At 37.5% G+C, this 25,918-nt stretch overlaps 1 protein-coding gene across 2 annotated transcripts in view; it reads left to right on the top strand.

Moving 5' to 3' along the window:
- SSBP2 (single stranded DNA binding protein 2) overlaps positions 1-24,907 on the top strand; it is a 170,297-nt gene extending 145,390 nt beyond the window's left edge. For both annotated transcript variants that reach the window (XM_085212589.1, XM_085212588.1), the window contains 4 exons: positions 832-910; positions 3,886-3,914; positions 9,481-9,579; positions 11,737-24,907. In XM_085212589.1, the coding sequence (XP_085068715.1) occupies positions 832-910; positions 3,886-3,914; positions 9,481-9,579; positions 11,737-11,766 (237 nt within the window). In that variant the 3' untranslated portion in view covers positions 11,767-24,907. The remainder of the gene's footprint in view (positions 1-831; positions 911-3,885; positions 3,915-9,480; positions 9,580-11,736) is intronic.
- Positions 24,908-25,918: the final 1,011 nt, after the last annotated feature.

Here is a 25,918-nt window from a genome sequence, read left to right as displayed (position 1 = left end):
CAATGTCATGTTGCCTGGGTGTTCTGTAATAAAGGGATAAGATTAGTATTTCTAAGAAAAAAACAAACTTCTGTTTTAGCCCTAAACTTCAGAAGTTTTAGAACTGATGAAAATCTGGATTCTTAGGTGGAACTTGTATCTTTTCTGATCTCTGTGCTTTCAGTTTCGTAGTATTTCTTTAATACAACCATATTTCACTTTAGTACAGTCCACTTTATGGGCCTTAATGAAAAACAAAGGCCAGTAGAACTTGAAAAATCAGACTTTCAGATATTCCTAGTTCACTACTCAGTGAATTGTAGAAAATATTCTATAATGTTAATGCCTCTGAGTTTTTGAAAAACTGAATTGAGGTTAATAACTACAATTGAACAGAAACTACTCACACTACAAATATATTTGATTGTCAGTATAGATAGGATGGGGTATGAAAGCTGTTCATTAATCAAGTACTTGTTGAAGAGAATAGTAAAATTCCCTGTAAGTTCAATAGGAATAGAGCTAGGGCACTGGCAGGTTTGAAAGTCATACACAATGTATTGTGTCATACACTGACAAGGTATTGAAGTGAATAATGAATTATTGCTAAATTTTGTGCCAGCCTACAGAGGTAAGTTCTCAAAAAATCATGAAGGCAGCAATTAGAAAAAGTAAACAAAAGCAATGATGCTTTTACAGTCTTCACATAGGACTTTCACTTGACTTTCAATTCGGATCTGGGACTGTGTACTTTTTTACTTTTGTCCTGAGGAATATTTTCTTTTTATTAGATGACATCTAATAAAAAATTTGTACAGTAATACCGGTTTTTAATGTCTGATCCTTTCATAGTTTCCAATGGGGCCAGGGTCAGATGGACCTATGAGTGGACTGGGTGGAATGGATTCACATCATATGAATGGATCATTAGGTAATAATAGTAATATCATGGACAATGTGAATTTTCAACAACCAGTGCCATTTTCTGTGTTCTCTGAGTGACGTGGAAAACTGTATGTAAAAATCTTGTTAAAAAATAGCTGTAAATACATCAGTTAAAAGTATTAGGATACTTTTTGTGCTTATGAATTGGCATATATAATGTAGTTCTGGAAGAAAAATGCTGTATTGTATTAATGTAACAAAGTATAGTTTTATCCCAGTGGATTGAAAACACTCTAAAAGCATATGTAATATGACAGTTAAGTGGAAGTGATGGCTTATGAGCCATTTTTACTTATTCTCATCTTTCAAAAACTTGAGGTGTTACTCTGACATGCTGGTGTAGGCTCTAATCAATTACCTGGAAGTAAGTTATTACATACACTGATGTATGTGTTAAACTGCTTTTATCCCAACAGTTGGATATCTTCATTTGTTCTATAATTAACCATCCGTCTGTTAATAATTAGTGTTATTACTCCATTCACACAAGCAGCATCATACAAGTGCCAATTTTAATGCAACAAGACAGAGCACGCTATTTTGTTAGAGCGTACAAACACAGGAAAAACGGGATACTATTTTGCCTGTTGACACTATAATTTTTGAAGGACACAAATCTAAGGGAGAAGCCTTGCACAGTTCTACAAAACATTCATTGCTTTATCTGTTGACTAGCAAGCTCTTTGCTCTTTGCTTTTGCTCTTTGCTAGAAGGATGATAGACACTTGAAAAGCTGTACGAAACAAGGGACAGTTAAATAAATTGCATTTCTGCCTTACTTCTCCACACCCACAAGAAATAGAGACAAGGAATTTATTTCTGCTCACAACAGGGCAGTAACAGTGAATACAGTTCACATGTCTTACTCTTCCATCTTCTTGTGACAGGCAGCAACTTCTGTTTCTCTTGTTTGCCAGGCAAGGTTCTCTTTTACATCTGAGAGCTGCCTCCACAAAGCACCAGCAGCTTTTTCCCGAGTGCCATTTTCCTTTATGGGGAAAAACCCCAGCAAGCTGAATACATGTCCAGCTGGTAGATGCCAAGCTGCCACTTCCATCTGGCTTTTCTCCCTGGCAAAAAGCTCTGTCATCTTCACAGTGCGGGTGTGGATGAACCTCAACTTCATCCTGCAATTAATAACATTTAATTCTATACTCTCATGGCAAAGAAGTATCTCTCATTCCTAACACCAGAGTTGCGGACTGTGAGACAGAATCATAAAAAGGCAAAAGAAAGGGAGAAATTTCAAAAAAAGTTTATAACAAGATGAGAAATAGCTATGCTATCAAAATCTATGTAGGAGATACATTCTGAACTACTAAAATTCAACAGTACACATCTAATTCCTGATAGAATTGTCCTTTTTATTTGTAGGAGGACAGGTTCCTAAAATTCCTAAATTACTTTACATAAGGGAATTTAGTGATTTTACAGCCTTACTTTACGAATTACAATCCTAAAATGTGTTGTTGCTTTAATTAGTAATGATGCACATTACATGCAAATAATTGAGAAACTGTACAAAAGGTAATTACATTTTTTTCTGTCAGTTTCCATAGCCATGGAATTGTTTCTTGGATAAAATAAGAAATAAAATTGAAAGTTACAGAAGGATTTTGTATGTATGTAGCATTTGTTTAGTTACTTCTGGCAGTGAAAATGATTACATGCTTAGTCAAATCAACTATGACTTCTTCATAAGGTTAATTTTGAATTGAAAGTGAAATTGAGTTCTTTCTGCTGAGGAAGGCTGGGGGAGATCTGCTTTCATTTCCGTGCTGCGGTAGGCAGCAGTGTCTCGCAATCAAAGGTGTTAATTGTACGTACAATCTTCTATTTACCAATCTTCTTTGACCACAACTGTTGTACCGGTGGTAGAGTGCAGAGCTGGTGGTTGGAAGTCTTTTGCTCATTTCCACCACCGTGTGTTATTTTGGCTGTAACAAAATAGCTCTTTCTCTTCATAACATTCATGAATTTGATGCATTTATGGAGAGACATCTTACTCTTTCTCAACCTTTATTTTCTGTGGCTAAGTCTAGTAAGCTACTTCAGTCACTTCCCACAACCCCACTTGCTTCATTGTTTTTCTATGACACTCTTCTAGTTGGAGTGTCTTTCCTCTAAATAGGTGAGCAGAATTGTTTATTGTCTGTTGCTCCTAAAAATGCTTTCTGTGATACATGCCTCCTAAAATATTTCCTTTATTCTTGTCTTTACCAAAGTGAGAACATGTAAAAAAAAATCTTGCCAGTAGTCTTTCATTCACTGTATTCCAGTTTATTTGGTTTCTGTTATTCCAACCCTGAGGATCATCTGCTTCTAAATGATAATGTCATCATCAGTGTTTGTAATACATTAAAAGTGGGTATCATCTAAGCAAGTTTGAGTGTAGGTTAGTGCTTTTTGAGTAAAGGCACTGATGAACAAGAGTTCACTAGAGCACTCCTTAAAAGGGAGTTCTGAATAACTTAAGTTCAGTAAAAATATGGTCTTTCTTTTTTTTTCCTACCCCAAAAATATTAACTTCCACTAGTTGTCCATGACTTTGCTTTTATCTTTTTTTTCTTTGGTCTGCAGCAACATTTCTCTTAGGTGTATGTACCCCGAATTAACTGCATTACCTGTACCCTGCCCTGGCTGAGAGGTCAGGGAGGTTGGACATACTCTTCTTCAGATTGTACTAGGCTGTCTCATCCTAGCAGATGTGATTCAAATTGGCAGTGCAAAAGAGAAATGTGTCCTTCATTCTTTTCTTTTTACAGTAGGTGCGTACATGAAACTAGCATTATCCTATATTGACAGTAAACTTTTACAAAATGAGATACTGGGAAGGAAGGAGATAGTGAACCAGTAAATTTAAAAATATTGCTGTCATACTTTATATTTAGTATGGAAAAAAAGCTTTTTGAGTAATCTCAGTTCAAAACTAATTGAATAATTATTTTGTTTTAATTTAAGGGTCAGGAGACATGGACAGTATTTCCAAAGTGAGTACCTAGTAATATATTTTTTAATATTTCATTGTAAACATATTTTCTTTGTCTTTGTTATGAATCTTTTTATTATGTATCTACATTTTCTGCTCGTTAACTATTTGGAGGCAATGCGGACAATAAATATTAGCTGAAAATTTTAAAGAAATTATAAAGAATATAGAGAATATAAATAGAGTCACTTTATATTGTGTAATAATGTGTACTAATAATGCATGTGATTAATATATGTCCATTTCATATTTTGATTAATCATGTTACAACCTTCTATACTAAGCCATTCAAAGATTCTGTGATAGTACAGTTCTAATAAATATCATTAGGTGCCAGCTGGGGAAAATGCCTTTAGGATGTTACTTTTATGCAGTGCATGATTGTCTTTGTCACCTCTGTAAGGCACAGTTGATATCTTAATCAGTCTCTAAAAGCTAGATTTAAAAATACTTGCAGAAGAGTCACTGTTTTGATTCCATAACCATTAAATAGTTTACTTAGAACAAATGTGAGCTTAACCTGCAGGGGTTTTGCATCTGCAAAAATAATATTATGCTTTAATGTGTCACTTCTTCCATAAAAATAGAACTCTACTATGTATGTGATCATTATTAATTTAGGAACTTATTCAAATAAGGAATTAATGAGCTTATTTGGCATTGATAAAGCAGTATAAATCTGTCCCTGCAAACTACTGTTTTGTACTCAGTGTCTTCAGGTGTAACTGACTAAAATTAATAAGTATATCAGTAAACCGCTGCACTTTTGTGCTTTTGATCTACAAATATAGAAAAAGATGAATAGCTTGTTTCAGTTAAAATTCTGTAGCTTATTCTTTTGTTGCAAAATTCTTAACAATCTTCCAAAAAGGAGCATGAGATTGTGATAAGTGTATGAAGTGCTCTTGTACTTTGGCTGGTTCAGGACTAAGTACCACAGCACTGCTTTTTTACTTTGGACGTGTCTGTGGATGCTGTGGTCCTACTGAGGACATCACTGTTGATGCACCCTCAGGCTGGCCCTGGGCTATGGTGAAATGCAACACATAGATGCCTAAATTTCTGTTGAAATAGAACTCTGTAGGCTGAGAATACACTCCCAGCTGTCCAAAAGGCACATATAGTTAGTGAAATGTATTTGTATTTCTAAAGTGGAGAAGGAGGAGCCTGAACTGTTCCCCAGGTGGCACTCAGGTAGGGCTGTGGGAGAAGAGCAGCTTGTAAAGCGTACATAGACATGTATCATAGTGTGCTGTGCTGTTCATAATGGATTTGCAGTTGCTGCCAATATAGAAGACATTATCTTGCATCAGAAGAAATTCACCACAGGCAAACAGCATAGTTTCAAAATTGTGCAGGTGGTTATGGCTCTACAACAGCCCTCTGTGGCCATTCCTGAAGAGAAGTAGCTCAGCAGTGCGTCTTGGAGCTGGCTGCTGCTCCTGTGATAGAGTAGCATGTATAGCAGTGCTATGTTTTTATAAGCCTTTAAGGTCTGCATTGTGTTCAGGCCCTGCAAAGTGTAAAGTAAGGGTCTGAAATGACCATATTGTCCTAAATGAGCTATGCTGAGAGCTGCAGAGGTGGATTCAATGATAATAAGCATACATCACTTTAAAAATCAATGTTCCTGATCCTGTAATGTTTTGTTTTGCAAACTGCAGCACTTTTAAGAAAAAAAAGAGAACAATAAAGCCATATCTATTAGCTTGCCATAGGACTATTTTTAAAAGATTATATTGAACCCACTGGTATTAAATATCAGTATATGTACTAATATGATAATCAGGTATTCTGAAAACCTGGATCCAGACATTTACCTGGAAGTCCTGTAATTTGTTGACCTTAATAAACATCATACAAATCAGATTGGAGGCACGTCTTCAAATAACTAAAAGAAAATGGTGTTTACTCTGGAAGTAACAGAGTTGTTTTGTTACAGTATTCTATATAATCGCTTGTAAATACCTTTTTCTTAATAGCACAGTCCAATAGGCAACCTTCACTGGTACCAGAAGAAGTCTGTGGGCAGAGCCTTGTGTATTGCAATGACAATTTCATGCAGATAATATCACATAATACTTTTGAAATTTGATTGGAGGTTCTGCTTGCAGGAAATTGTGTATTTATAGAGTTGATGCATGCAGAATTGCTACATGTCTGCCTTCCAATTTTGTACACATTTACCAGGATTGTTCTGGTTACAGCGACAATCTCCCTTTACACATCACCAGCTAGTCCTGCAGTTGGCTTTTTCACACACAGATTTCCAGATTACTAATTAATATGACAGGAATTGTTCAATGGAGCTAACAGAGTTTGCTTGGGCGTTGCTGCATGCTCAGATACGCTGTAGAACTCCAGTGGATTAAAATGCATATTAGAGTAGCTGATTGTCTTTTCCCATGAGATAAAGGAAATTAATCCAGCCTTGGTGGAGTCAGTACAGCTCACAGAATTCAGAGCTACATTTTCCATAGACAAAGACGATTTTACTTTAATTGGCTGAATGGCAAAACATGAAGCTTTTATGAAGTAGATTGAGATGGAGGAAGTAAATGAACTGAAATTATGCATATTAAATAAACATTAATAACCAGTGTTTCTTTCAGTGCCCGTGGAATTTGTGCAGTCATCAAAGAAGTACTAGCTTTGGAAAAATTCAGCTAGTGCTACAATGAGAAACCCCATACTGGCCATAAAAGCCACCCAGGGGAGTTGCTATAAAAGCATTTATGTCAGGAATTTGAACCTTTGGGGCTGGCATACTGTAGCAATTGCAGAATTTCAAAGCTTTGTACTACACAGAGCAAGATAAAATAGGGGTAAATCCCCAAGGAATCATCAAAATTACGGGAGCATCATATAAAATAAATGTGACAAGGCCTTAGTGAGTTTTAAACTTTTTATTCATAGATTTTAAGGCCAGAAGGGACTGCTATGATTGGGTTGTATGACCTCCTGCATAACATTGGCAACAGGACTACCCTGAATTAATTCCTGCTTCAGGTCTGATAGGTGCGGTTGAACTGAGGCAATAGTGTTCAACCTTTTACAAACTGTGGATCCCTAAAATATTCTCCAATAACTTCACTGAAAAACAAATGTAATTGCCTTGTGTTAATTAGTTAATTTGCTGTAGTTTTTGTTAGTGCTGCTGTACTGTGATTCCTGGGGATCTGAGAATCACCATTAGAAGCAGAGTGAATGAGCTGGTAAAGAACACAGAAGGCCTAGATCTTGACCCAACTTTAATATTTCAGGTTGCTTATAAAAACAATTCTGCCTGCATGTGGATTGTGTAATAATTTAATAATTAATCTATAGTTGCAAATAGATACACCAAGCTGAACCTGTAACCATTCAGATTGAAAATGGTGATTCAGATTATGGTAAAAACTTAACGGCATGTTTTCATTAGTTATGCAAAAGGCATTTCAAAGCAGATGGCATGTACTACAATCAGTCCCACTGGTCTGCTCGTATGGTAACAAAGGTAACAGATTTAAGCTTTGGAGAAGCTAGGTGCAAATTAAATTTTGTTCTTCCTGGTGGTGGAAGTAAATAATCCTGTGGAACTCTGTAACATTTTACAATATTTAAATCATGGGCAGAGGACAAAATGGAGCTTTTAGAGTACCAATAGGACTGTTCAGAAATAGGGTGTGAAGGGAAAGAAGTTATAGCTATTCACTGAATTCTCCAGAACATGTTATTTCCTGCCATTGAGCACCACTTGAATGGAGCCAGGCTCTTGTCAGTGGTGCTGTGATAGAAGAAAAGGCACCAGGCAGAAGCTGGAGCGCAGGAGGTTCCTTCTGACTATCAGACAGCATTCTGTGCTGTGCAGGTGATGGAGTGCTGGTACAGGGACACAGAAACTGTGGGATCTCCTCCTTGAAGATCTCCAAAAGCCACCTGGGCGTGAGCCTGGGCACCCTCCTCTGAGAGTTCCTGCTGAAGCAGGGGCTGGGACAGAGAGACTATGCCAGCCTCAATCCTTCTGGAATTCTTTAGAAAGCCACTGTGGGGTGGGTAGTCTTTGTAGTAGTGAGGAATACCAAGGAATTCAGGAGTCTTTCTCTTAATTTAATCTTTCGTATTTTTTTCATTCATGGTTTATCCTACTGCAGACTGAGTTATCCTAAATGAATACTTTCTGTAGGTATTTTCAAAGTAAGGTGCATCTTTTTTTAAAGAAGTCTTATAAAACTATGCTAGCAGCCATACTATCTGTTATTCTAATTCAGAAATAACATACCAAAAAAAGGATGACTCGGGGTTCTTTGAGCTGTTGCTATTTGGCCACTTACAACAAAATAAAGTTGTGTTTTACCAGCTTGCTGGTAAATTACACTGGATTTTTGTTAAGTTCATATTGATGTATCAAACTTGGATTTGTACTGGTAAAATTTAACAGCAGTAACATTCAGTTTTTTGGATCAAGAGACACGAGGTGAAAACTATGATAGACATTATAAACTTTTCTAAAGAAGATCCTGGTTTCATATTTCCATGACTATTCCTTTTCCAACACAAAAACTCTGTTAACAGGAGTCTTAACAGTGATAGAAATAGAAGCATTTGTACTCCAGGCGTGACAGGTTGCCACAAATGAGCTTTGTGAAAACAGCTAATGAATTGTAGTGTCTGATATAATCATGTATTAGCTGTTGACTGAATAATTTCTGTAACAGTTAACTAGTTTCATCCCTTCTGTAAGTAATTGAATCATGAAATCATTTTCTGAACCTTGTAGATCTGATTGTGTAATATCTATTTTTTTTTAAATAGACATTTATCTTCAGATGCCTTTGTATTGTTACTATTAATTAGCATCTCAGTTACAACTAGACACTGGAAAAGTAAATTAAGACACTCTTGCAATAGGCTCCGTGTAAGCAAATACAAAAGTACAGCTGGTTCTGAAAGTGTGTGCAAGTCTGATCTGGGGGCTGGATCGGGAGCACTTTGTCTGAATCTTCCTTAACTCAGCTGCCTATAAACTCCTTATTAGCTGCTCACAGTGAAGTGGTTTAGCACCTCCATGTCTGACTACATTCCTGAACTACTTATGAAATTATTTCCATTAACAGTGTGAGCAGAGTCCCCAGATATGGGCCTTGATTTGTAAGGTCTGTGTATACTGTCCACATGTTGACCACCAGGTATGCCTTCAGAAGTCATGTATGTCAAGACACATACTCGTAGACTTCGCTGGATTTGACCATATGAATGAACACAGTGCCAAAGCTTACTCTTAGACCTGCTGAAGTCATTTATAGTTTTTCCTGACTTTATTAGGAGAGGATGGTGGCAGTAACCCTGAAAATTAGGATTGCAGGTAAATAGTTGTTCTTTCAGGGCCAGAAACCTGTCTGCATGGGCTGAAATTATTGACATAAGGCTGCAGATCTCAGCAGTCTTATCTCTCTTTGTAAATCTAGTGCGTTGCATAGTATGCTGCGCTACTTTGTGTTGTAGTACCGAGTGTGTGACACTTCATGAAGCCTGGAAATTAACTGGTGTTCAGCACTTAATCTGTGTTTTAAAATCTTGTTTAACAGAACTCTCCCAGTAATATGAGCATGAGTAATCAGCCTGGCACTCCCAGAGATGACGGTGAGATGGGTGGAAACTTCCTAAACCCTTTTCAGAGTGAGAGCGTAAGTATTTATTTATGGAGTTGTTTTACTTTGGGAACTCTTGTTCCTGATATTTTGTTTAAAAGGAAAAAGAAAAATAATATGCATTCAGTGTTCAGTGATGCAGAGTGGGCATTTATCAGGTGCTATCTGAGCAGCTGAAGTACAAATCTTTACATCTGAGTATTTCAGTTTGTGATTGCTCAACATTTGACTCCTAAACAATGTGTTTTACACTGCAGGAATATCTTCTAGGACAAATTCACACTGAAGTATATAAATAAGAGCACCAGATCTCTTGTTTTAAGGAGGTAGTATGGTCTCAAAGGCAGAAAAGGCAAAGGTGCCCTCTAGTGTTCATTCTTGGACAAATGGTGTTGTTTTTTTTTTTTGTAACGGAGACCACTTAAGGCAGCAAAACATGGTATAGTACATTGCAAGGTATTTTCCTACTCCTGTGCCTGAAGCTGGGTTTCTAAATCCACATTTAGGTTCCTAAGTAGAAGTGGCCTGATTTTTCAGAAGTGCTGAGTGGCTTCAACACTTCTATTCTTATTGGAAATCACTGCTGCCAGAAGTGAGTGCAACTTCATTAACTATGCCAGTGGTGAATTTTGACTTATTAAATGTGAATAAACAGTTCTTCTCAAATCACAGAAAGAAAAATTGCATGGCAAGTTCAATGGGAATCAGATTTTGGGGTGTTTTGTTGTTGTTATTATTTACTTATTTGAAAGTGAAAAGAAAGGCAGAGCAGTTTCTACATGTTAGTTGCGTGTATCCTCAGAAAGAGGGCATATGGTCAAACTGTTTGGAGTATTGGAGGAAATCAGTTTGTACCACCTAAATAGATAGATGTTTTAAAATCTGCCAAAAAAGCACTAGACAGAAAAACCTCAATTAAATGTGATCTTTGGTCGTGGTAATCTTTGACTTTCAATTTGGCTTACTTTGCCTGAACAGAAGGCAGAACTTCTTTGCCATTCATCAGGGGTTTTGACTGGGATTAGGGAGACTTATAATAAAGTAAAACTGACAAATAAGCATTACTTTGTCTTTAGATTCCTTGTCCAAAGTGACTACTGGGATACACTGACCTTTACTATAATACAGAAACTCACTTCAACAAAGGCTCTACTTTAAACATTTGAGTTGTTCTCTCTCATTGGTTAACATAAGCATGCTGACCCACTGTGAGAATGCTCAGCCCAGGGTGAGATCAAGCTTCAAAACAGAAGAAACATCAGGGATATTTTACCTGAGTAGATTCTGTGCAATCTACATGACAAAGACCCATATCAGGTATTCACAGACACTTGGAAGCAGCCAACTCAAAGCTCCAGCTTTGGCAATTATCTCACTGCCTGCCTTGTTTTTGCAAAGGCAAATAAATATTTCCATTTCTTCTATCAGTTTTCATTACAGTAATTTTCTTGTATTGAACATTTTCCTCTACTTAGATTTTAGGCCGATTGAGTTTCTATAGTCTTCAAGTCACAAATTAGGTATATAGATGTGGAGTTCTGTGCTGTGCCATTGATTATTTGTAATAAAGTACTGCTAACTGGAGGACAACTGTAACTTCTATAAGGGCTGCAGTTCAGCTTGTGTTAAAATAATAAGTTAAAGTGGTGACTGAACTTTCAGTTCACGTAAAGGAGAGCGGTCACTGATTCAGCTTGTCTCCTAAAGTCAATAACACTGAATAATAGAGACTAAAAGCGCAGCTGAATTCCAGTCAGGCTTATCTGCACGCCCTTCTTCCCATCAAGTAATAAAAAGCTCTCCAGAATATTTACGTGGTTCAGCCTACCACAAATGCAGCTGCTCTACTTGAGGTCAGCTCTTTGACTACCTAAATCCCCAGTAGCCAAAATCAATCAGGAAAAGGTCTGGAAAGCATCACTGAAGTAATGGCTCATCACATCAGTCAGGTAACACGGAAGTAATCTTTGAGTGAGTTGACTCAATCAGTAAGAGCTGTATTTTTACATAATGAATGAAGGGTAATAGAAATTATGATTCTGCAAATTGAACTACAAGCCTTTGCTCAGGCTATAATACAGATGTAGGAGAAAATTCAGAGAGCATGTTGACATTTGAACTCAGTGGTCCTGAAGTGGTTATAGTTACCTGGGTAAAAAACAGTTGTTAAAATGTGAATTCCTCTTTTTTCAGTACTCCCCTAGCATGACAATGAGTGTGTGATCCGTTAACAAGTCTCGTCCTGAAGACCACAGTGAGTTGGCCCTCTTCAGAGAGCTACTACAGAAGAAAATTATTCATCCCAGTGTACAGTCTTAACAAAAGGATCTCAGACACAATCAGACCCACCATTTTTTTTTCCTACCATCTCCCCTGTTTTTTCAAGAAAGTGGGTCCCAAACATGATTGAGACAACTGAATGGCATAACAGAACTGCCCATGATGGAACTGCAATTATCTGTGTATGTACATGCATGGGTAAATGTATATGTATGTGTGTGTGGCACAGAAATACACACATACATATATAGCCCTGCAGGACACTGTAAAATATTATCACATGACATCTTAAGTAGAAATGAAAAGTAGGGACTTATATTCCATCTTTTTTTTTTTCACGTTTACATTTAATTGTTAAAATTTGCTTGCCCTCTCTCCTCCTGAACTGTTTTACGTTGCATATATCATTGCTTTATAAGTTATTTTTTAAGGTGAACTCATTTGATAAATTCTGATTTTGTAAATGTCTGCCATTATGGATAGGAATAAAATTGCTTATAAGAGCTTTCATTAACTTGTGTTTGATACCAGTTACATACCCTGTGAATCACAAACTGTGTTGTCTCAAGAAATAGAAGAAAGCTCATCTTAATTTTTCGGAGAAATTTAATAATTTTCACCTAGTTTGGTGATTTTTTTTAATACTTTGCCTTTAAAAAAAAAAAAAAAAAGAAGCATGGAAGGTTATTTTTCTTCTTTAATTGAAGCCTAATATCTGCAATATCTATTTTGAAATGGAAGCCTGAATTTGATACAAGCTTCTCAGTATATATAGAGTACTATGAGGTTACTATATGTGAGCTCCAATTGCTATAGAATCTAGCAATAAAGTGTCAGGGCTTATTCTGCCTTTGGTATTGGATTTTCTTTTTAGCACGATCCTCCATAGGGGTGGTAACTAGTGGAAATACAGTAGTGTCCTTATTAACAAAACCTTAACAAAAAATTCTAACAATTTATGTTTACGTTTCCCCTTTTCAGTGATTCTCAACTGAATCATAATAATGCATGGTCTTGATGACACAATCTCCCAAGCCCATTTTGAAATCAGGTCACTCTGGTACATGAATTCACCCCCCAAACCTTTCAGTAAGCAGCCATTTTTGTGAAACAAAATGAGGGAGTAAATTTTTTATGACTAGTATGTCTTGTGAGGGTCTTACCTGTTGCCATGAACAGAAGAGGAACAAAGGTCTGGGGCGTTTTATAAGGTCAGGATATTATATATGAAAGCTGGGAACAGAATGGAGAAAAGGTGTGTGGTCTTTAAGGAAGAGCTTCTCGAAGTAATCCCATGTCTCTTTAGGCAAAGCTCTAAAACCAAGACTAGTTAATTTTGTTCCTAGTGACCTCTAGATCTCCCAAGAAAATGAAAGTTTTCAATTGAGCAGTGGTCAAAACATTGATGATCAGCAATGCAAACACAAAGTGGCTGCACTAAAATTTTTGCCACAGACAAAAACCAAAGTCCACTGTGGACTTTGCAGATGGAAGAGCCACTTAATAGGAGGAGCACTTCTGGACAATGTCCATGCAGTCTTGTAAGGGGATATTTTTTCATAAATTTGTGCTGAAGAATTGTATGTAGTATGCTCATTGTGATGGTAGATGCACATAAGAAGTAACAGAATCTCATAACTCATTTTTATTTTTATATATGTTATATATATGTGAAAAAAATACATATTTTTATTCTCTTGTTAGGGCTGTTAAGGATGAAGCTCTTGGAGGCTTAAAATTATGTTAAAAGTTTTGGTAGTGTTATTTTTTAGTACTTTACTTTGATTAGCTGTAATGTTGAACTAGATTGTCATATAGTTTCTTGGACTTTGTTCCTAGTGATTATGAAGGTTGAATTAATTTGCTTCTCTTTGGAAAACATTTTGTTGCTGTCTAAAGAGATATCAGGAGCCCCTATAATTTGCATTAAAAAAAAACAAACAAACAAACATAAAGCAAGATCTAATTTCCTGAGATCGGTCGTGGTTGTCACTAGTAAGTTTCCCTGGTTATGTCCAAGGTACAGCACAGCTTCTCCCAGAAATAGTGCGAAGTGCAGGCATCCTTGCAGCTTGTATTTGTCATCTGTATTATCCTTGTTGGTAGCCTTCCAAGAACAATTCTAGGACTCTTTTCTGCCCAGTATCAGGCACATGATGTCATTGCTGCTGGACTAAGGTAGATGAATATATCTGGACATCACGTGCCAAAGCCCTTTTCCTGCAGCAGGTAAGTGTGCCCTTGAGTGAGCCTGTGACCTGAGTCCATCTGGGGTCTGCTGAGCGCCTTGGAGGGAGCCCCTGCAAAGCATCACTGAGATTGTAAGACAGTGCACATTGGCACCAGAGCTTTTTGCTCTAGCAAAATTAAACAGAGCTGTGGCTTTGTATTAATCAAAACTCCTTTTTTTATTTTTCCTCCTGAATTCGGTATTATCTTCAGCAGCTTAGCTTACTGGCACGTGTTAAGGATAAATTAACCATTTATCTGACCATTAAATTAAATCTATGCATAAAGCAATACACTTTAAAAAGAGCTGCCAGCACCTATTGAATATTATTATCAAAATATGTTGGCCTAATGTATATACATTAGCATAGCATCCTTTCAGACATATCTTTTCTTTTGTATTCTTTTGAACCTCCCTTCTATGCAGTTTTTTTTATTGCCAGCAAATCTTTGTTACCCCTTTACATTTCATTTGTCAGACATTTATATTAAATTAAACATTGTTGCATCAATCCTGCAGCATGAATGTCAGCACATACGCTGCTGGTTCTGAAAGGAACAGAACTGGGCTGTGCTTCTTATAACATGTAACCCTGTGCCCTGATACTTCAAGTTACTAGGTATGTCAGCGCTTTCCATAACAATACAGCTCCACAGATAGGTGGGATAGAAGATGTGCAAGCTTGCAAAATTGTAGATTTGGGATGTTTGAATAATCGGTGAACATCTTATTATTAGAATTTTAATTAGATATAAAGAAGCCTAATCATCTTGCTTTTCTTTTTGTAAGGAATGCTTGCCTTCTGTGCTTACATAAATGAGAGTATGTAAGTTGTAAATAACTCATTACTCATTGCTAAGATCAGGTGATTACAACCATTCTGGAAGTGAATCTGTAGAAAACAACAGGATGTGCTAAATGCTCGACTTAAAAATTACAAGTATCCCATTATTTTTTAAATTTGCATGGAGATTTTTGCTTGGTCATTTCTTTTCTTTCTTTTGCTCGTGATCCTTGTAGGATTTTCATCATATAAAGGAGTATTAATATGGAAAGAAAGATTGTTTCCACGTACTGACTGAATACACTCATTTATGTTTCTAATGCACTAAATATCAGTGTGTAATGTAACTGATGTTTTTATCTGTCCTTATGCAAGAGCATTGTTGATTATGTCAGAACTTGTCCAGCTCTGGGAAAAATACTATTCTCTGTGATGCCGAGTAGTTTTTCCACACTGTGTTTTTAGATAGATTTCTTGATTTCATATAGAAACAAATAGATAATGATTTAGCAGATGGATCTTTCAGGCAAGGTTAAAGTAAGGCTTTTTGGGGGGATTTGGACTCGATGATCTATAAAGGTCCCTTCCAACTCCTACAATTCTGTGACTCTGTGATTTTTAAGAATTAGTGATGAAATCTTAAAAGTGTAGAGATATGGGAATAATTTATTGGAAGTGCAGAAATAGAGTCTCATACCATCAGAACTCTGGCAAAAATTCTAGTCTTGCAGAATTCAGCTGGAGTTGGGATTCATTTGTGGATTTCACAGTGAAATCAGTACTTTACCTTCTGCATAAACCCATGAGTAGGAGCACCCATACACAGATTTTATCACCATATCTGAGTCTTGCATAGACAAGAATGGGGTTAAGGCAAGGAAGAAGCTGTATGAATCATTAGTAAAACATGTAGCTTGATGTAAACAAGTACCTTGTATTTGCATGCATGGGTTGCATTATTTTCTTAATTGCCTGAGCACAAGGAAGAACTGCAATTGCACTTGATGTTCTGGGAGTTGGTACATGCAAAAGACAGCAGTAACGGCAAGACAGGTTTCTGACACTCTGTAGGCTGCCCAAATGTGTCCTAGTTTGCCTCGGGATGATTGGCATCTGAATGACAGGCAAATCCCCCGGGAGTCTCCAGAAGCCAGCCCACCCGTGTGTCACCTCCTCAAGGAGAGTACTGACTGCCAGAATGACCAGCTCACTCCCCACTTGATTCTGCAGAGCACAGTGCCCCATGTCTCATTTCGTGTACTCTGGAGGCATTCAGCCCTTGCTCTCCCTGTAAAACACGAGGAGAGAGATATAGGCTAATCATTTATCTTAAATAATTGAAAACAGGAAGAAGGGAGTAGAACCTTGTTCTGGAGAGGAGTTCAGAATCATTGCATTAGGGCAGCTTCATGAACTGGCCAAAAATCATTTGAATTTTGCCCTGCTCTGTGGTTAGCAAATGAAAAACTGCATTTCAAGAGGATTCAGAATTAGATGGGCAGTGTAATGGGAGACCAGCTGTTACAGGAGTCAGTGTCGAACATTTTACTGTACTAGTTAAAATGAATGTTCAGTTGACAAATGTTTCTGTGATTTCTACTTCTCAGATCAGTTAATTATTTTAGGTGTTTTCTCTTCTTCTTAGGCATCTCTGATCCAGTGTTGTTGTTGATAAATATGGAATGAATCTCCAGAATTTGACCATATATTTTTGCATTTGCAGAACATAGAAGAGGGTTGAAAGATATTGAAAGCAAAACAAACAGTCAAAGAAAACCTGGTAATTTTTTTCTAATTTATTTCACAGTAAGTGAGGATAGAACCACAACTTCTGTCCCAAATGTTCTTGGGATTGGTTAGGCGTTCAGGAAGGGAATCTTGGCAAAGCACATCTGTTAAATTAACCCCTTCCCCTCCCCCCCCCCAAAAAAAAAAAAAACTGTTTCAGCAGTGACAGCTCATTTTTCTTTAAACTGATTACACTAAGGATCTAATTCAGGATGTAATGACAACAACATCTATAAAAATTGAGTACCCTCAAATGTAAATGACTTAGGTTTAAATTTCAATGTGTGCAGCTCCCTCTGCTTTCCAGACATTACTGGCTCCATCCTATAAGCTGCTGTTTGTGCCAGTTGTTCTGCTGAAACTTTGATGAAATCACTCAGATAGCATCATTTTTCTTGTAGGATTTCACCCTGACCTTGGTGAAATGTAGAATTTGTCGGAGGTGAGATGTGACATTATTTCGCAGATCTATATATGGAGAAAAATACAAAGAGTCTATTGAAATCACCAAAATGATGTTTCAACATGAAAAACAGAGGAAAAAATCTGTAGCTAAATTACTCATTTGAGTGCATGCATTGCAAGTTGTTTGCCAGCACTGTCATCTTGGAAACAAATACAGTAACAAATTTAGGGAAGATAAATGGACTGTCTACTCAGCAATTGAAATTCTGATCCTGCACATGCACATTTGTTTGAAATAAAGCCTACACAGGCTTAATTTTAAGCAGATTTAACAATACAAATAATATCCTTCAGAAGAGTGAGACTGCTAAAATGCTAAACCCAGACTGAGCGTGGACAGTCTAGACGTCTTCCCCAAGCCAACATTTTATCTCATTTTACTGATTTTACTGGTGCATGAACACATTCATGTGCCCATAGTACTGATATGTGGAACAGATATGGCTTTCTTCTGTTTCTTATTTTATTTCTTAGTGCATTGTTCACTACTATATTAAATGTTTTTGTGAACTTGTCCTTTCATTTTGCTTTCAGTCACGCAGTCATAGTTTCCCTCAACATAGCTAACAGCTTTGCAGTTTTAGTCTGAACTTCTCTTTGGTCACTGTTCTTCATCTAAGCCTAAAATATGTAAGAAAGCCTCTCATGTAATGGGAAAACTTGCCATAAAAATGTGTAAGGGTTTTCTCGGGTACATGTTTTCACATTTAATAAAGAGACAATTTTCAGTTATGATTTGAAGTGGTCACTTTCTAGCCACTATTTAATATCTATGTGCAAAAGAATTCAAGAAAACAAATGACATTTTTTTTCTCTTTATTTGAATTCAGCATTGTAAAAACTTAATGAAATACATGTTTTTGGGAAGCCAGACCAAACCAAAACTTATTGCCTAGCTGCTATGAATAATACAGGCCTTCATGCTAAAATCTCCTTCCATATCCCTAAGAGCAAGTTGCCTCACATCTGATGCACATGGCTCAGCAGGCCTATGTGGGGCCTGGCTGTGGAGAACTGGGTGGCAAATGACCTTCATATCCAGCCTCACCTTTCCAAGGGAACTGCTGCACTGCGTCTGGCAGCTAGGCCTGTGGGATCTTTGGAATTTTGCAGGGCTGGAGCAAGAGGTCTGGTTTTTCTAAGAGAAAGTTGTGGGACATTGGCACTGGTTTTTGGAATCAGCGAAGAATGTGTTTGGGTTTTTGTTTGTTTGGGGGTTTTTGTTTGTTTGTTTTAATTATTATTTTTTTATTTTTTAATAGACACATTTCCCCAGTACCTTGGGTGTGCTAGGAACTAGATCATACCATTTGGAAGTCTGGTTTGCTTCAGAAATATGTACAGCTCTTCAGGGTTGGAGGGAGTTATAACAACACCCATGGCCAAACCTATGTTTGTCCCCATTAGAGTGAACAGTTTGGTGTGAACAGTTGTTAGTACGGAACTTTGCTCCTTACCACAATTCTCCTCTGGATGAACTGTAGATTTGTAGGCATTATTTCTTTTCTTTTTTTTCCTCTCATTTGGATTTTTCCATTAAATATACTCAGCCAGCTGTTTACACAAAAACAAGAACAATTTGCCCAATGAACACACAGGAAGTTACTCAGATCTGTAACAAGAGTCCCCCTATAGAACATTTATTTCATTACAAACATTGTGGCTGTGCAAAATCCCGAGAGCTGTTGTTAAGTGTTCAGCACTAGGAAAGTTAGCTTCTCACAGGCTTATTATGCATTAGACATTATGACTTCCAGCAATGACATAAAATAGCCTGAGACAGAAGTTGATATTTGCTATGCAGAATAGAGGAAAAATAAAACCCAAACAGAGCCTACGTGATTGAAGTAGGAAATGATTACTAAAGCTGTAATTTCTAGGAGAATTTGAAAAGTACATTAGCTGGCAATAAGTTTTAATTTACATTGACATTAAAAGTTAAGGAAAAGAATACAAGTTCCTAAATAAAATAAGATGAGGGAAGAGAGGCATGAGGACAGTGTGAGCTGGAACTTTCTGCTGAGAATAGAGTAACTTTTTCTTGGGGATTAGACAAAAGGAAGGCATCCAAGGAACCCTGTTTGCCCTGCAGTGGCTGTCTGAGAAGTGTGTATCAGCATGCCCTATATGCTTACTGACCAATTGTGAAGCCTTTTTTTTTTTTTCCTATGGCAAGTATCCCCTTCCAAGAATGTTGTAGTGCATCTATTTTGTGCATGTTTACCTAAAACAAACAAAAAAACATCAAAGCAGCTTTTTATGCCAGATTTTTATTGCCATACGTGCAGCTGGAAAACACTTATTCTGGCAGAGAGAGGAGGAAGATTAAATTGCGTATTTGTGGTATTACTTAAAGCATTGGTAAACTGTTGTCAACTTGGTTCACATTGCACATATATTCTATGTAGCCAACTGCTGGCATTATTACCTCAGCAACCCTTGGTCTGTAAATTCCTACAGGTTCTGTGCAAGAAACCTTGTCTCTATTGCCTAATACTATAAATTCCTGCCCTGAAGCAAGAAGTGGCTTTGATTGTGCAGCCATGTGTACTGTGTACTACAGTAGTACCTGTTCTGTCATCAAAACTTGCTGTTCACGTCTAGGTAAACCTTTGTTAAGCACGCTTAGTGATTTCAAGACTTATTTCAGACAGCAGGATACATAAGCTGCTAGTAGGAATATTAAGTCAAACACAACCTAAGCGAATTTGGCCCGATTTGCAGCCTGGATGAGGGCCTGGGGCCAAGCACGATTGGAGAACCAGCATCTTGCAACGCCATGCTGGCTGTGTGTGCAAGCTGCGGCTGGAAATAAGACCCTGTGGGCAACACACGCCAGGTTCTCCCCTGGTGTATCAAAGCCTCTGCCATGGTGCCAGGACAGAAACCCAGAACTGTCAGTTGCAGTCAGGGAACATTCTCTGTGCTGTGTGCCCTTGTCACCAGCTATCACTGGCAATGCAACCTGAGAAAGTTGAAGGGGCTTCCTAGTCATTTATTTTTTAGTTTAAGGGACTAGGCTGACCTTTTGAATAAAGGCAGTATTTGTTAGTGACTTTGCACCTTCACGCATTCATGTAAAACTCTTGAGTACTGAAAAAAATGTTCCTTACACCTCCAAGACCATTTGTAGATAAAGTCCTTATATTTCTAAGGCCGGAAAGGAAAAACATAGAGAACAGGGCATAATCCCAGTTAAAGAAAAGTGCTTGCTGGCTGCGTATAAACAGCTAGGCAGGTGTCAATCTCGACAGAGATTGACTTTCAATATCACAAGTGAAACTAACACTCAAACTCTAGTCTCTAGAAATAAGGAGAACCTCAGAAATTTTCCAACTCATCCAGAATTAAATTTGTCAATCTAAATATTAATATAGAAAATCCATACAGAGCAGGATGGCCTGCCTCTGACCTTGAGCATTAATACTGATTTTGTGTCGAGTCTCACAGATTTTGTATATTTCAGTGCAGCTGTATTTCTCCTCAGTAAGTGCTTGACTTTCATTATTGACAGGTACAGCAAAGAGGTAATCCATGGCATACCAAAAGTATGGCAATACAAAATTCCCTCTGCATCGTAAATATGCAGATGCATGCATGTTGCATTAGGGCAAGTAAAAACTCCAGCTGCAAACTCCTCCAGAATTTGCATGTGATTTTTGAAGGCAGTCTCTTGGACCGTTTCAAAAGGGCAGCAGGCTGCGCAAATGAGAGGTCCAACAAGCTGCCTGACAGCGTACCTTTCCGAATGGTTTAAGGTTTTGCTTTGGGGGATCATAACTAGTCCAATGGCAGCTCTTAGAAGCAGTTATACCACATATGCATCTTAATTTGAAGCTTACTGAATGTGTCAGAAAACAGACATGCACCTGAAGGCCTCCCTTCTTTAAAAGTACTTTTTGAAAAAAATGTCCAGCTGCTGAGAGGTTTGGTGGAGTTAGTTCTGTTGTACCAAGAAACAACAACCTGTGCCTGTTTGCAGAGAGCTTCCCCACAGGAGGTGTCAGGCTGGCACATCTTTGGGAATCCCTGGTGTACCAAGAAGCCTAAGGACCAAACATGGGAAACAAGGTCATAAATCTCACTTCACTGTTTCATCTTCAGAGGGCTCCTGGCAAGACCAGGGAGCTGCAAAGTGATGGAGTGCATGGTCCATGACCAAAGGCGTATCTGGGTTGGAGCATCTGACAGTGCACTTGCAGACTGGTGTTTGGTGATGGTAATTTGAAACCACCATACCAGACTTGGTTTTGTTCCACTGGTCTGATTCAACCTATCCTAACTTTAGCCACCTAAAAATTACCAATCTAAGTTACCGCTTTTAAGTCACAGGAAGGGCAGAAGCAGAGTTGCCTCTGGAAAACTGTATGATGGCATCCATTGTCCTTTCCAGTGATAAATCCTGATTGCTTTTAAGAGCATACAGTTGGGTTTAATACTTGGCTTACTTAGCTTCACATCCTTGGAATGGGTTAAAATGGGAAAGAATAACACAGCTCCTGAGAATCTGAATCCATGTGGCTTCCAGATGAGTTTTTTAATCCTTCGGTTTCAAATGTAATTTCTGTCCCATAGTTTGCTATTGTCTCCTTCTGTACTTCTTTTTTTTTTTTTTTCTCCCTTTTTTTTAAATATAATATATATATAAGCAGGGGTAACTTGAATTAGCTTGTTAAACATTTCTGGAAGGTTTATCCCTGCCCTCCCTTATTTGTTAAATGGGCTCTCTCATTCTTTGTCTGCACTGATTCATTCATTTAAAGCAACATATGAAGAAACCATTGCATAGATAAATCAACACCAGCAATAGCATATGCTGCTTTTAAATTCAGCTGTGAGGTTGTAACTAAGATATTAATGTATATACTTTCTAGGGATGACTAGATTCCTTTCCTAAGAACTTTCAGGAATGAATCTAGAAGCTCCTAATTTAGGATTGTGAAAATTCAGGTAGTAATGGCAGTATATGGGGATTTTTTGTACGCTTTCTGTAAATGTATATAATTTCATATGCTGGTTTGGAGATAAGGAAGGTACCCAGTTTCAGATAGACCAGATTTTTGCAGATAGCATTATGGTCTGGGTTAGCAAAGCCCATCTAGGTTCCATCTCAGGCTTGCACCATACACCTACCTTAATTCTCACCTAACTTGGTATCTGTCTTTCTTCACTCACCATGGGTACCATGTCAAAACAGTCGTACCACTTCTTGTTGCAAGCTGAGGAACAGCTGAGGTTTAAAAATATGAATGTTGCAATTTGCGCCTTTTCACCTTCTTGAAGTGTCCACATTGTCTCAGCTGAGCCTCCAAAGAGCGGCTTCCTCCAAAGTTGCCATATAATTTCATCACTCAAACATAGATGTAATTTATTTTTCATATTTTAATGAGTCTAACAGCAGTGGTATGTTTGCTATATTTTCGGAGTTGTGGGTCATTTGGTGTTGAAAATGATAAGCATCTTGTGTAGCTATGAATAGAATAACTGAGAAATGCTTCTTATGATAATGCTAGTACAATCCCTGCTCTGCTGTTTCATATTTTAAGTGCTGAACTGAACCTAAATATTATCTTTGAGAATTACCCGAGACTCATCCCTCCATGACTTTTTCTGTTCCTGCTTCTGGGTCCTTAGTGAATTCTGGACCAAAAGTAAAGCAGTAGCAGTGACAAAGGTAACTGTGGTAGCCACTTATGGACAACTTTTCAGATGCATACAGCCATTTTGTCTGTTGCCTGATATACTCTTGCATTTTTCTCAGTGGATCACCATATTCTTGAACATCTTGATGGGTTTTGTAAGCCATGGAGGAGATGTGGACAAGATTAGCACCCGGGAAGTGTTGAAATGTAGCAAGTAATGAGCTATCTTCTCCAGCAAGCATTTATTTTTAGTGCTTAACTTTCAATTAATGTTTATATTTTCAGTTATATTTTATCATTCAGTATCTTGAGGTGGTTTGAGCAAAATATATGAATATATATAATTTACAAGAAATATAGGCTTGTACTGTGCCTTTGTAATTCTCTTCAGCTTCAGTATCTATAAGCTACGAGCGGACAAACCTTTGGGGTATTCTTTACTACATAGTAGCTGATGGCTTCATTAATATTGGCTATATGAATCTTCTGGGTCTAATGTTTATGTTTTCCCAGGTGAAAACGCCATATTGTTCTCCACCAGACATAAGCACAATGACATATCACTGCAGTGCATGCTGTCTCTTAGCTTCTCTCTACATGTGCTTGCATGTTGAAAATTTAGAAATGCTGCTGTATAAATTGCTACCTTGTTTACCCAATACAGGTGTTTTCCTGCATCCCTCGTTTGCTTGAAACTTATTAACACGAAAGTTATCATTGGCTTGAAAGGGAGTTGTGGATGCACAAAGGATGCAGGGAGCAACTCCTCAGTAGTTTACAGGCTGCTGTGCATTAATGTCTTCTCAGCAAAGAAATGTAGCATTAGCAGTGACTTCCTAGTGAAAACACTGAGCGTGCTTATCACTTAAGACTTTAGGAAAAAGCGTCAGACTGTGTAATTGTATCTCATCTAACTTAGACACCTAACCAGTAACATTTGATGAGGCGTGAGCCTCTCGTTTAACTATGTTTGATCATGATGTACCAAACAACGCAGACTGAAAGGTGAACAGCCATGTTTTATTATCACAGCTACACAAGAAATCACGAGTTTTCACGAGGTTCTGTTCTGATTTTGTTTCCTTATTTCTAAAGCATTTTCACTGTGGAAGTATTTTTCCATCCAGTTACCTGAGGCTTGCTTTCACCCAAAACAGTCCGTAGCCTTCTACACTGTGAAAGGCAAGCTCTGTGGAGAAACATGGGCTTTCCGCTTGCCCAGCAAATTCGAAGAAATTTCATCCAAGCCATAAAAGCCTTTTATGTTATTCTGTGTTTGTGTAATCAAAGCAATTAGGGATAGGAACCTCGGTAATGAAGAGGTCTCTCTGTCCTCCGTTTTACTCTCTCTCTCTGTAATTTGTAGGGATTTAAGAGTTATTTTCTCAAGGCTCAGCTGTGTCTCTCTAAACAGCGCAGTCTACGCATCATGTGAGATTCAACTTAATGGGGATAGCATTTGAACGTTTAAGATTTACTTTTCACATAGCAAGGAGTAATGTATGTCCCTAGGGACATGGACTCTTGCAAACAAGTCTGATACCAAGGATAAAAAATCAACATGGTACCAGTACATCAGACTCTGTACTACAGTGGGTTTTTTAGCTTTTGTCATTTGTATTTTATTTTGCAGGAGAGGAGTTGGGGAATCTCAGATCACATGGGGGATTTTAGAAGTATATCACTCAACAATCATTTTATAAAGCCTAACTTCAAAATGCACTATGATTTATTACAAAAATATATTTTCTTCTGTTTGCCGACATGGTTGTTCCACTTTGTGATAAGTTAAACTAAGCAGTTAATTTGTTGCACTGCCTAGCTGCATGAATTCATCCAGTGTACGTATGTACCTGTGCAGCATTACTTTGGGTTTTGTATTTGAATTTGCAGTATTGATTATTATTTTTGTATTTTACTTTGCCTCTGTTATTGGAATTGTAGTAAACATAATTTATACATATGATTTTACAACTGTTTTGCAACTGAAAAGTCTTCTTTAAATTGTAAGGTTTTATTGATGGATACTCATTAAAATGGTATAAGAATTATATTAACAATTGTTTTGTGTTTTGATGCTCTCTGTACATAAATATATGTCTATTTATCTGTTTAATGGTGCTTGTGTCTTGCAATTTTGGATACATTTTAGAATAAAGTTTCATTTTACAAGAAGTAGTTGTATTTTCAAAAGCTGTGTCAAAGAAACACCACTTTTCTCCAGGAATAACTAGGGTTATGGGAGAAACATATGACTCTCCAAAACGTGTATAACTTCAGGCAGAAGTGTGTTTTGTTTCAAGAAATGGAAGCACAAAACCTATAAAGATGCACAGCTTTATATTCCAGTCAACTTACTGCACTAACTGATATCTGTATTTAAGATTACCCAAAAGAGTCAGGAGGCATGTCATAGCCCTCCTGATTCCATTGGTAAGAAGAGATCTGTGAACACGCTAATGATGTCAACATTACACAGGAGGCTGTAGTTTTCCAAAGAACTCCACAGCTCTCTGGTCTTGCATAAATCTGTTCAAACATTGACAGAATTTTGGTAGGCACCTAAAAACCAGTTCTAGATTATAGATTTCTGTGAAATTTTGGTACTAAATCAGACCTCCTTTGTCCTACAACATTTCACAGAATAAGGTCTCACTTGGCTGAGGGTCAAATCTAGAGCAGCTACATTAGTTGAACTGTCTGCTACTGTACGATTGAGTAATATTTCTTGCTAGCTCTAATGGCTTTATTTTACAGAAGATTTATTCACATGTAATATTGAGCTCATCCTTTATTAATAAAATGCCTTATCTCCCCTGGCACAGTTCCCTTACAGTGTCCTGTTCATCAAAGCACCCGTTAGACGTGCTACTGTGCCACACAAAGCCTTTAACACTGTGTTGCTTCCATTATAAATACATGTTATTAGGATGGAATAATCTAATATCCATTGTTAGGGGGGGGGGGTTGTTGTTTTTTTGTTTTTGTTTTGTTTTGTTTTCCTTTTAAAACTATTTAAAACAATTCTGCACCTGTTTCTTTGGTTGTTTTTACTGTTTCAGTTCAGGTCTCAAGCCATAAAGTGAGAATCATTTATTGACAAACACTTTAAAACCACATTAGCAAATAACTTCTGAAGGAAAGCCAATGTCTTAGGTGGTTAACCAAACCTTTGGAATTGAGCTC

The sequence above is a fragment of the Meleagris gallopavo genome, chromosome Z (genome assembly GCF_905368555.1).
Source record: "Meleagris gallopavo chromosome Z, MGAL_WU_HG_1.1, whole genome shotgun sequence".
Lineage (NCBI taxonomy): Eukaryota > Metazoa > Chordata > Aves > Galliformes > Phasianidae > Meleagris > Meleagris gallopavo.
The sequence above is the reverse complement of the archived record's forward strand: the minus strand, read 5'-3'. Positions and strand labels throughout refer to the sequence as shown.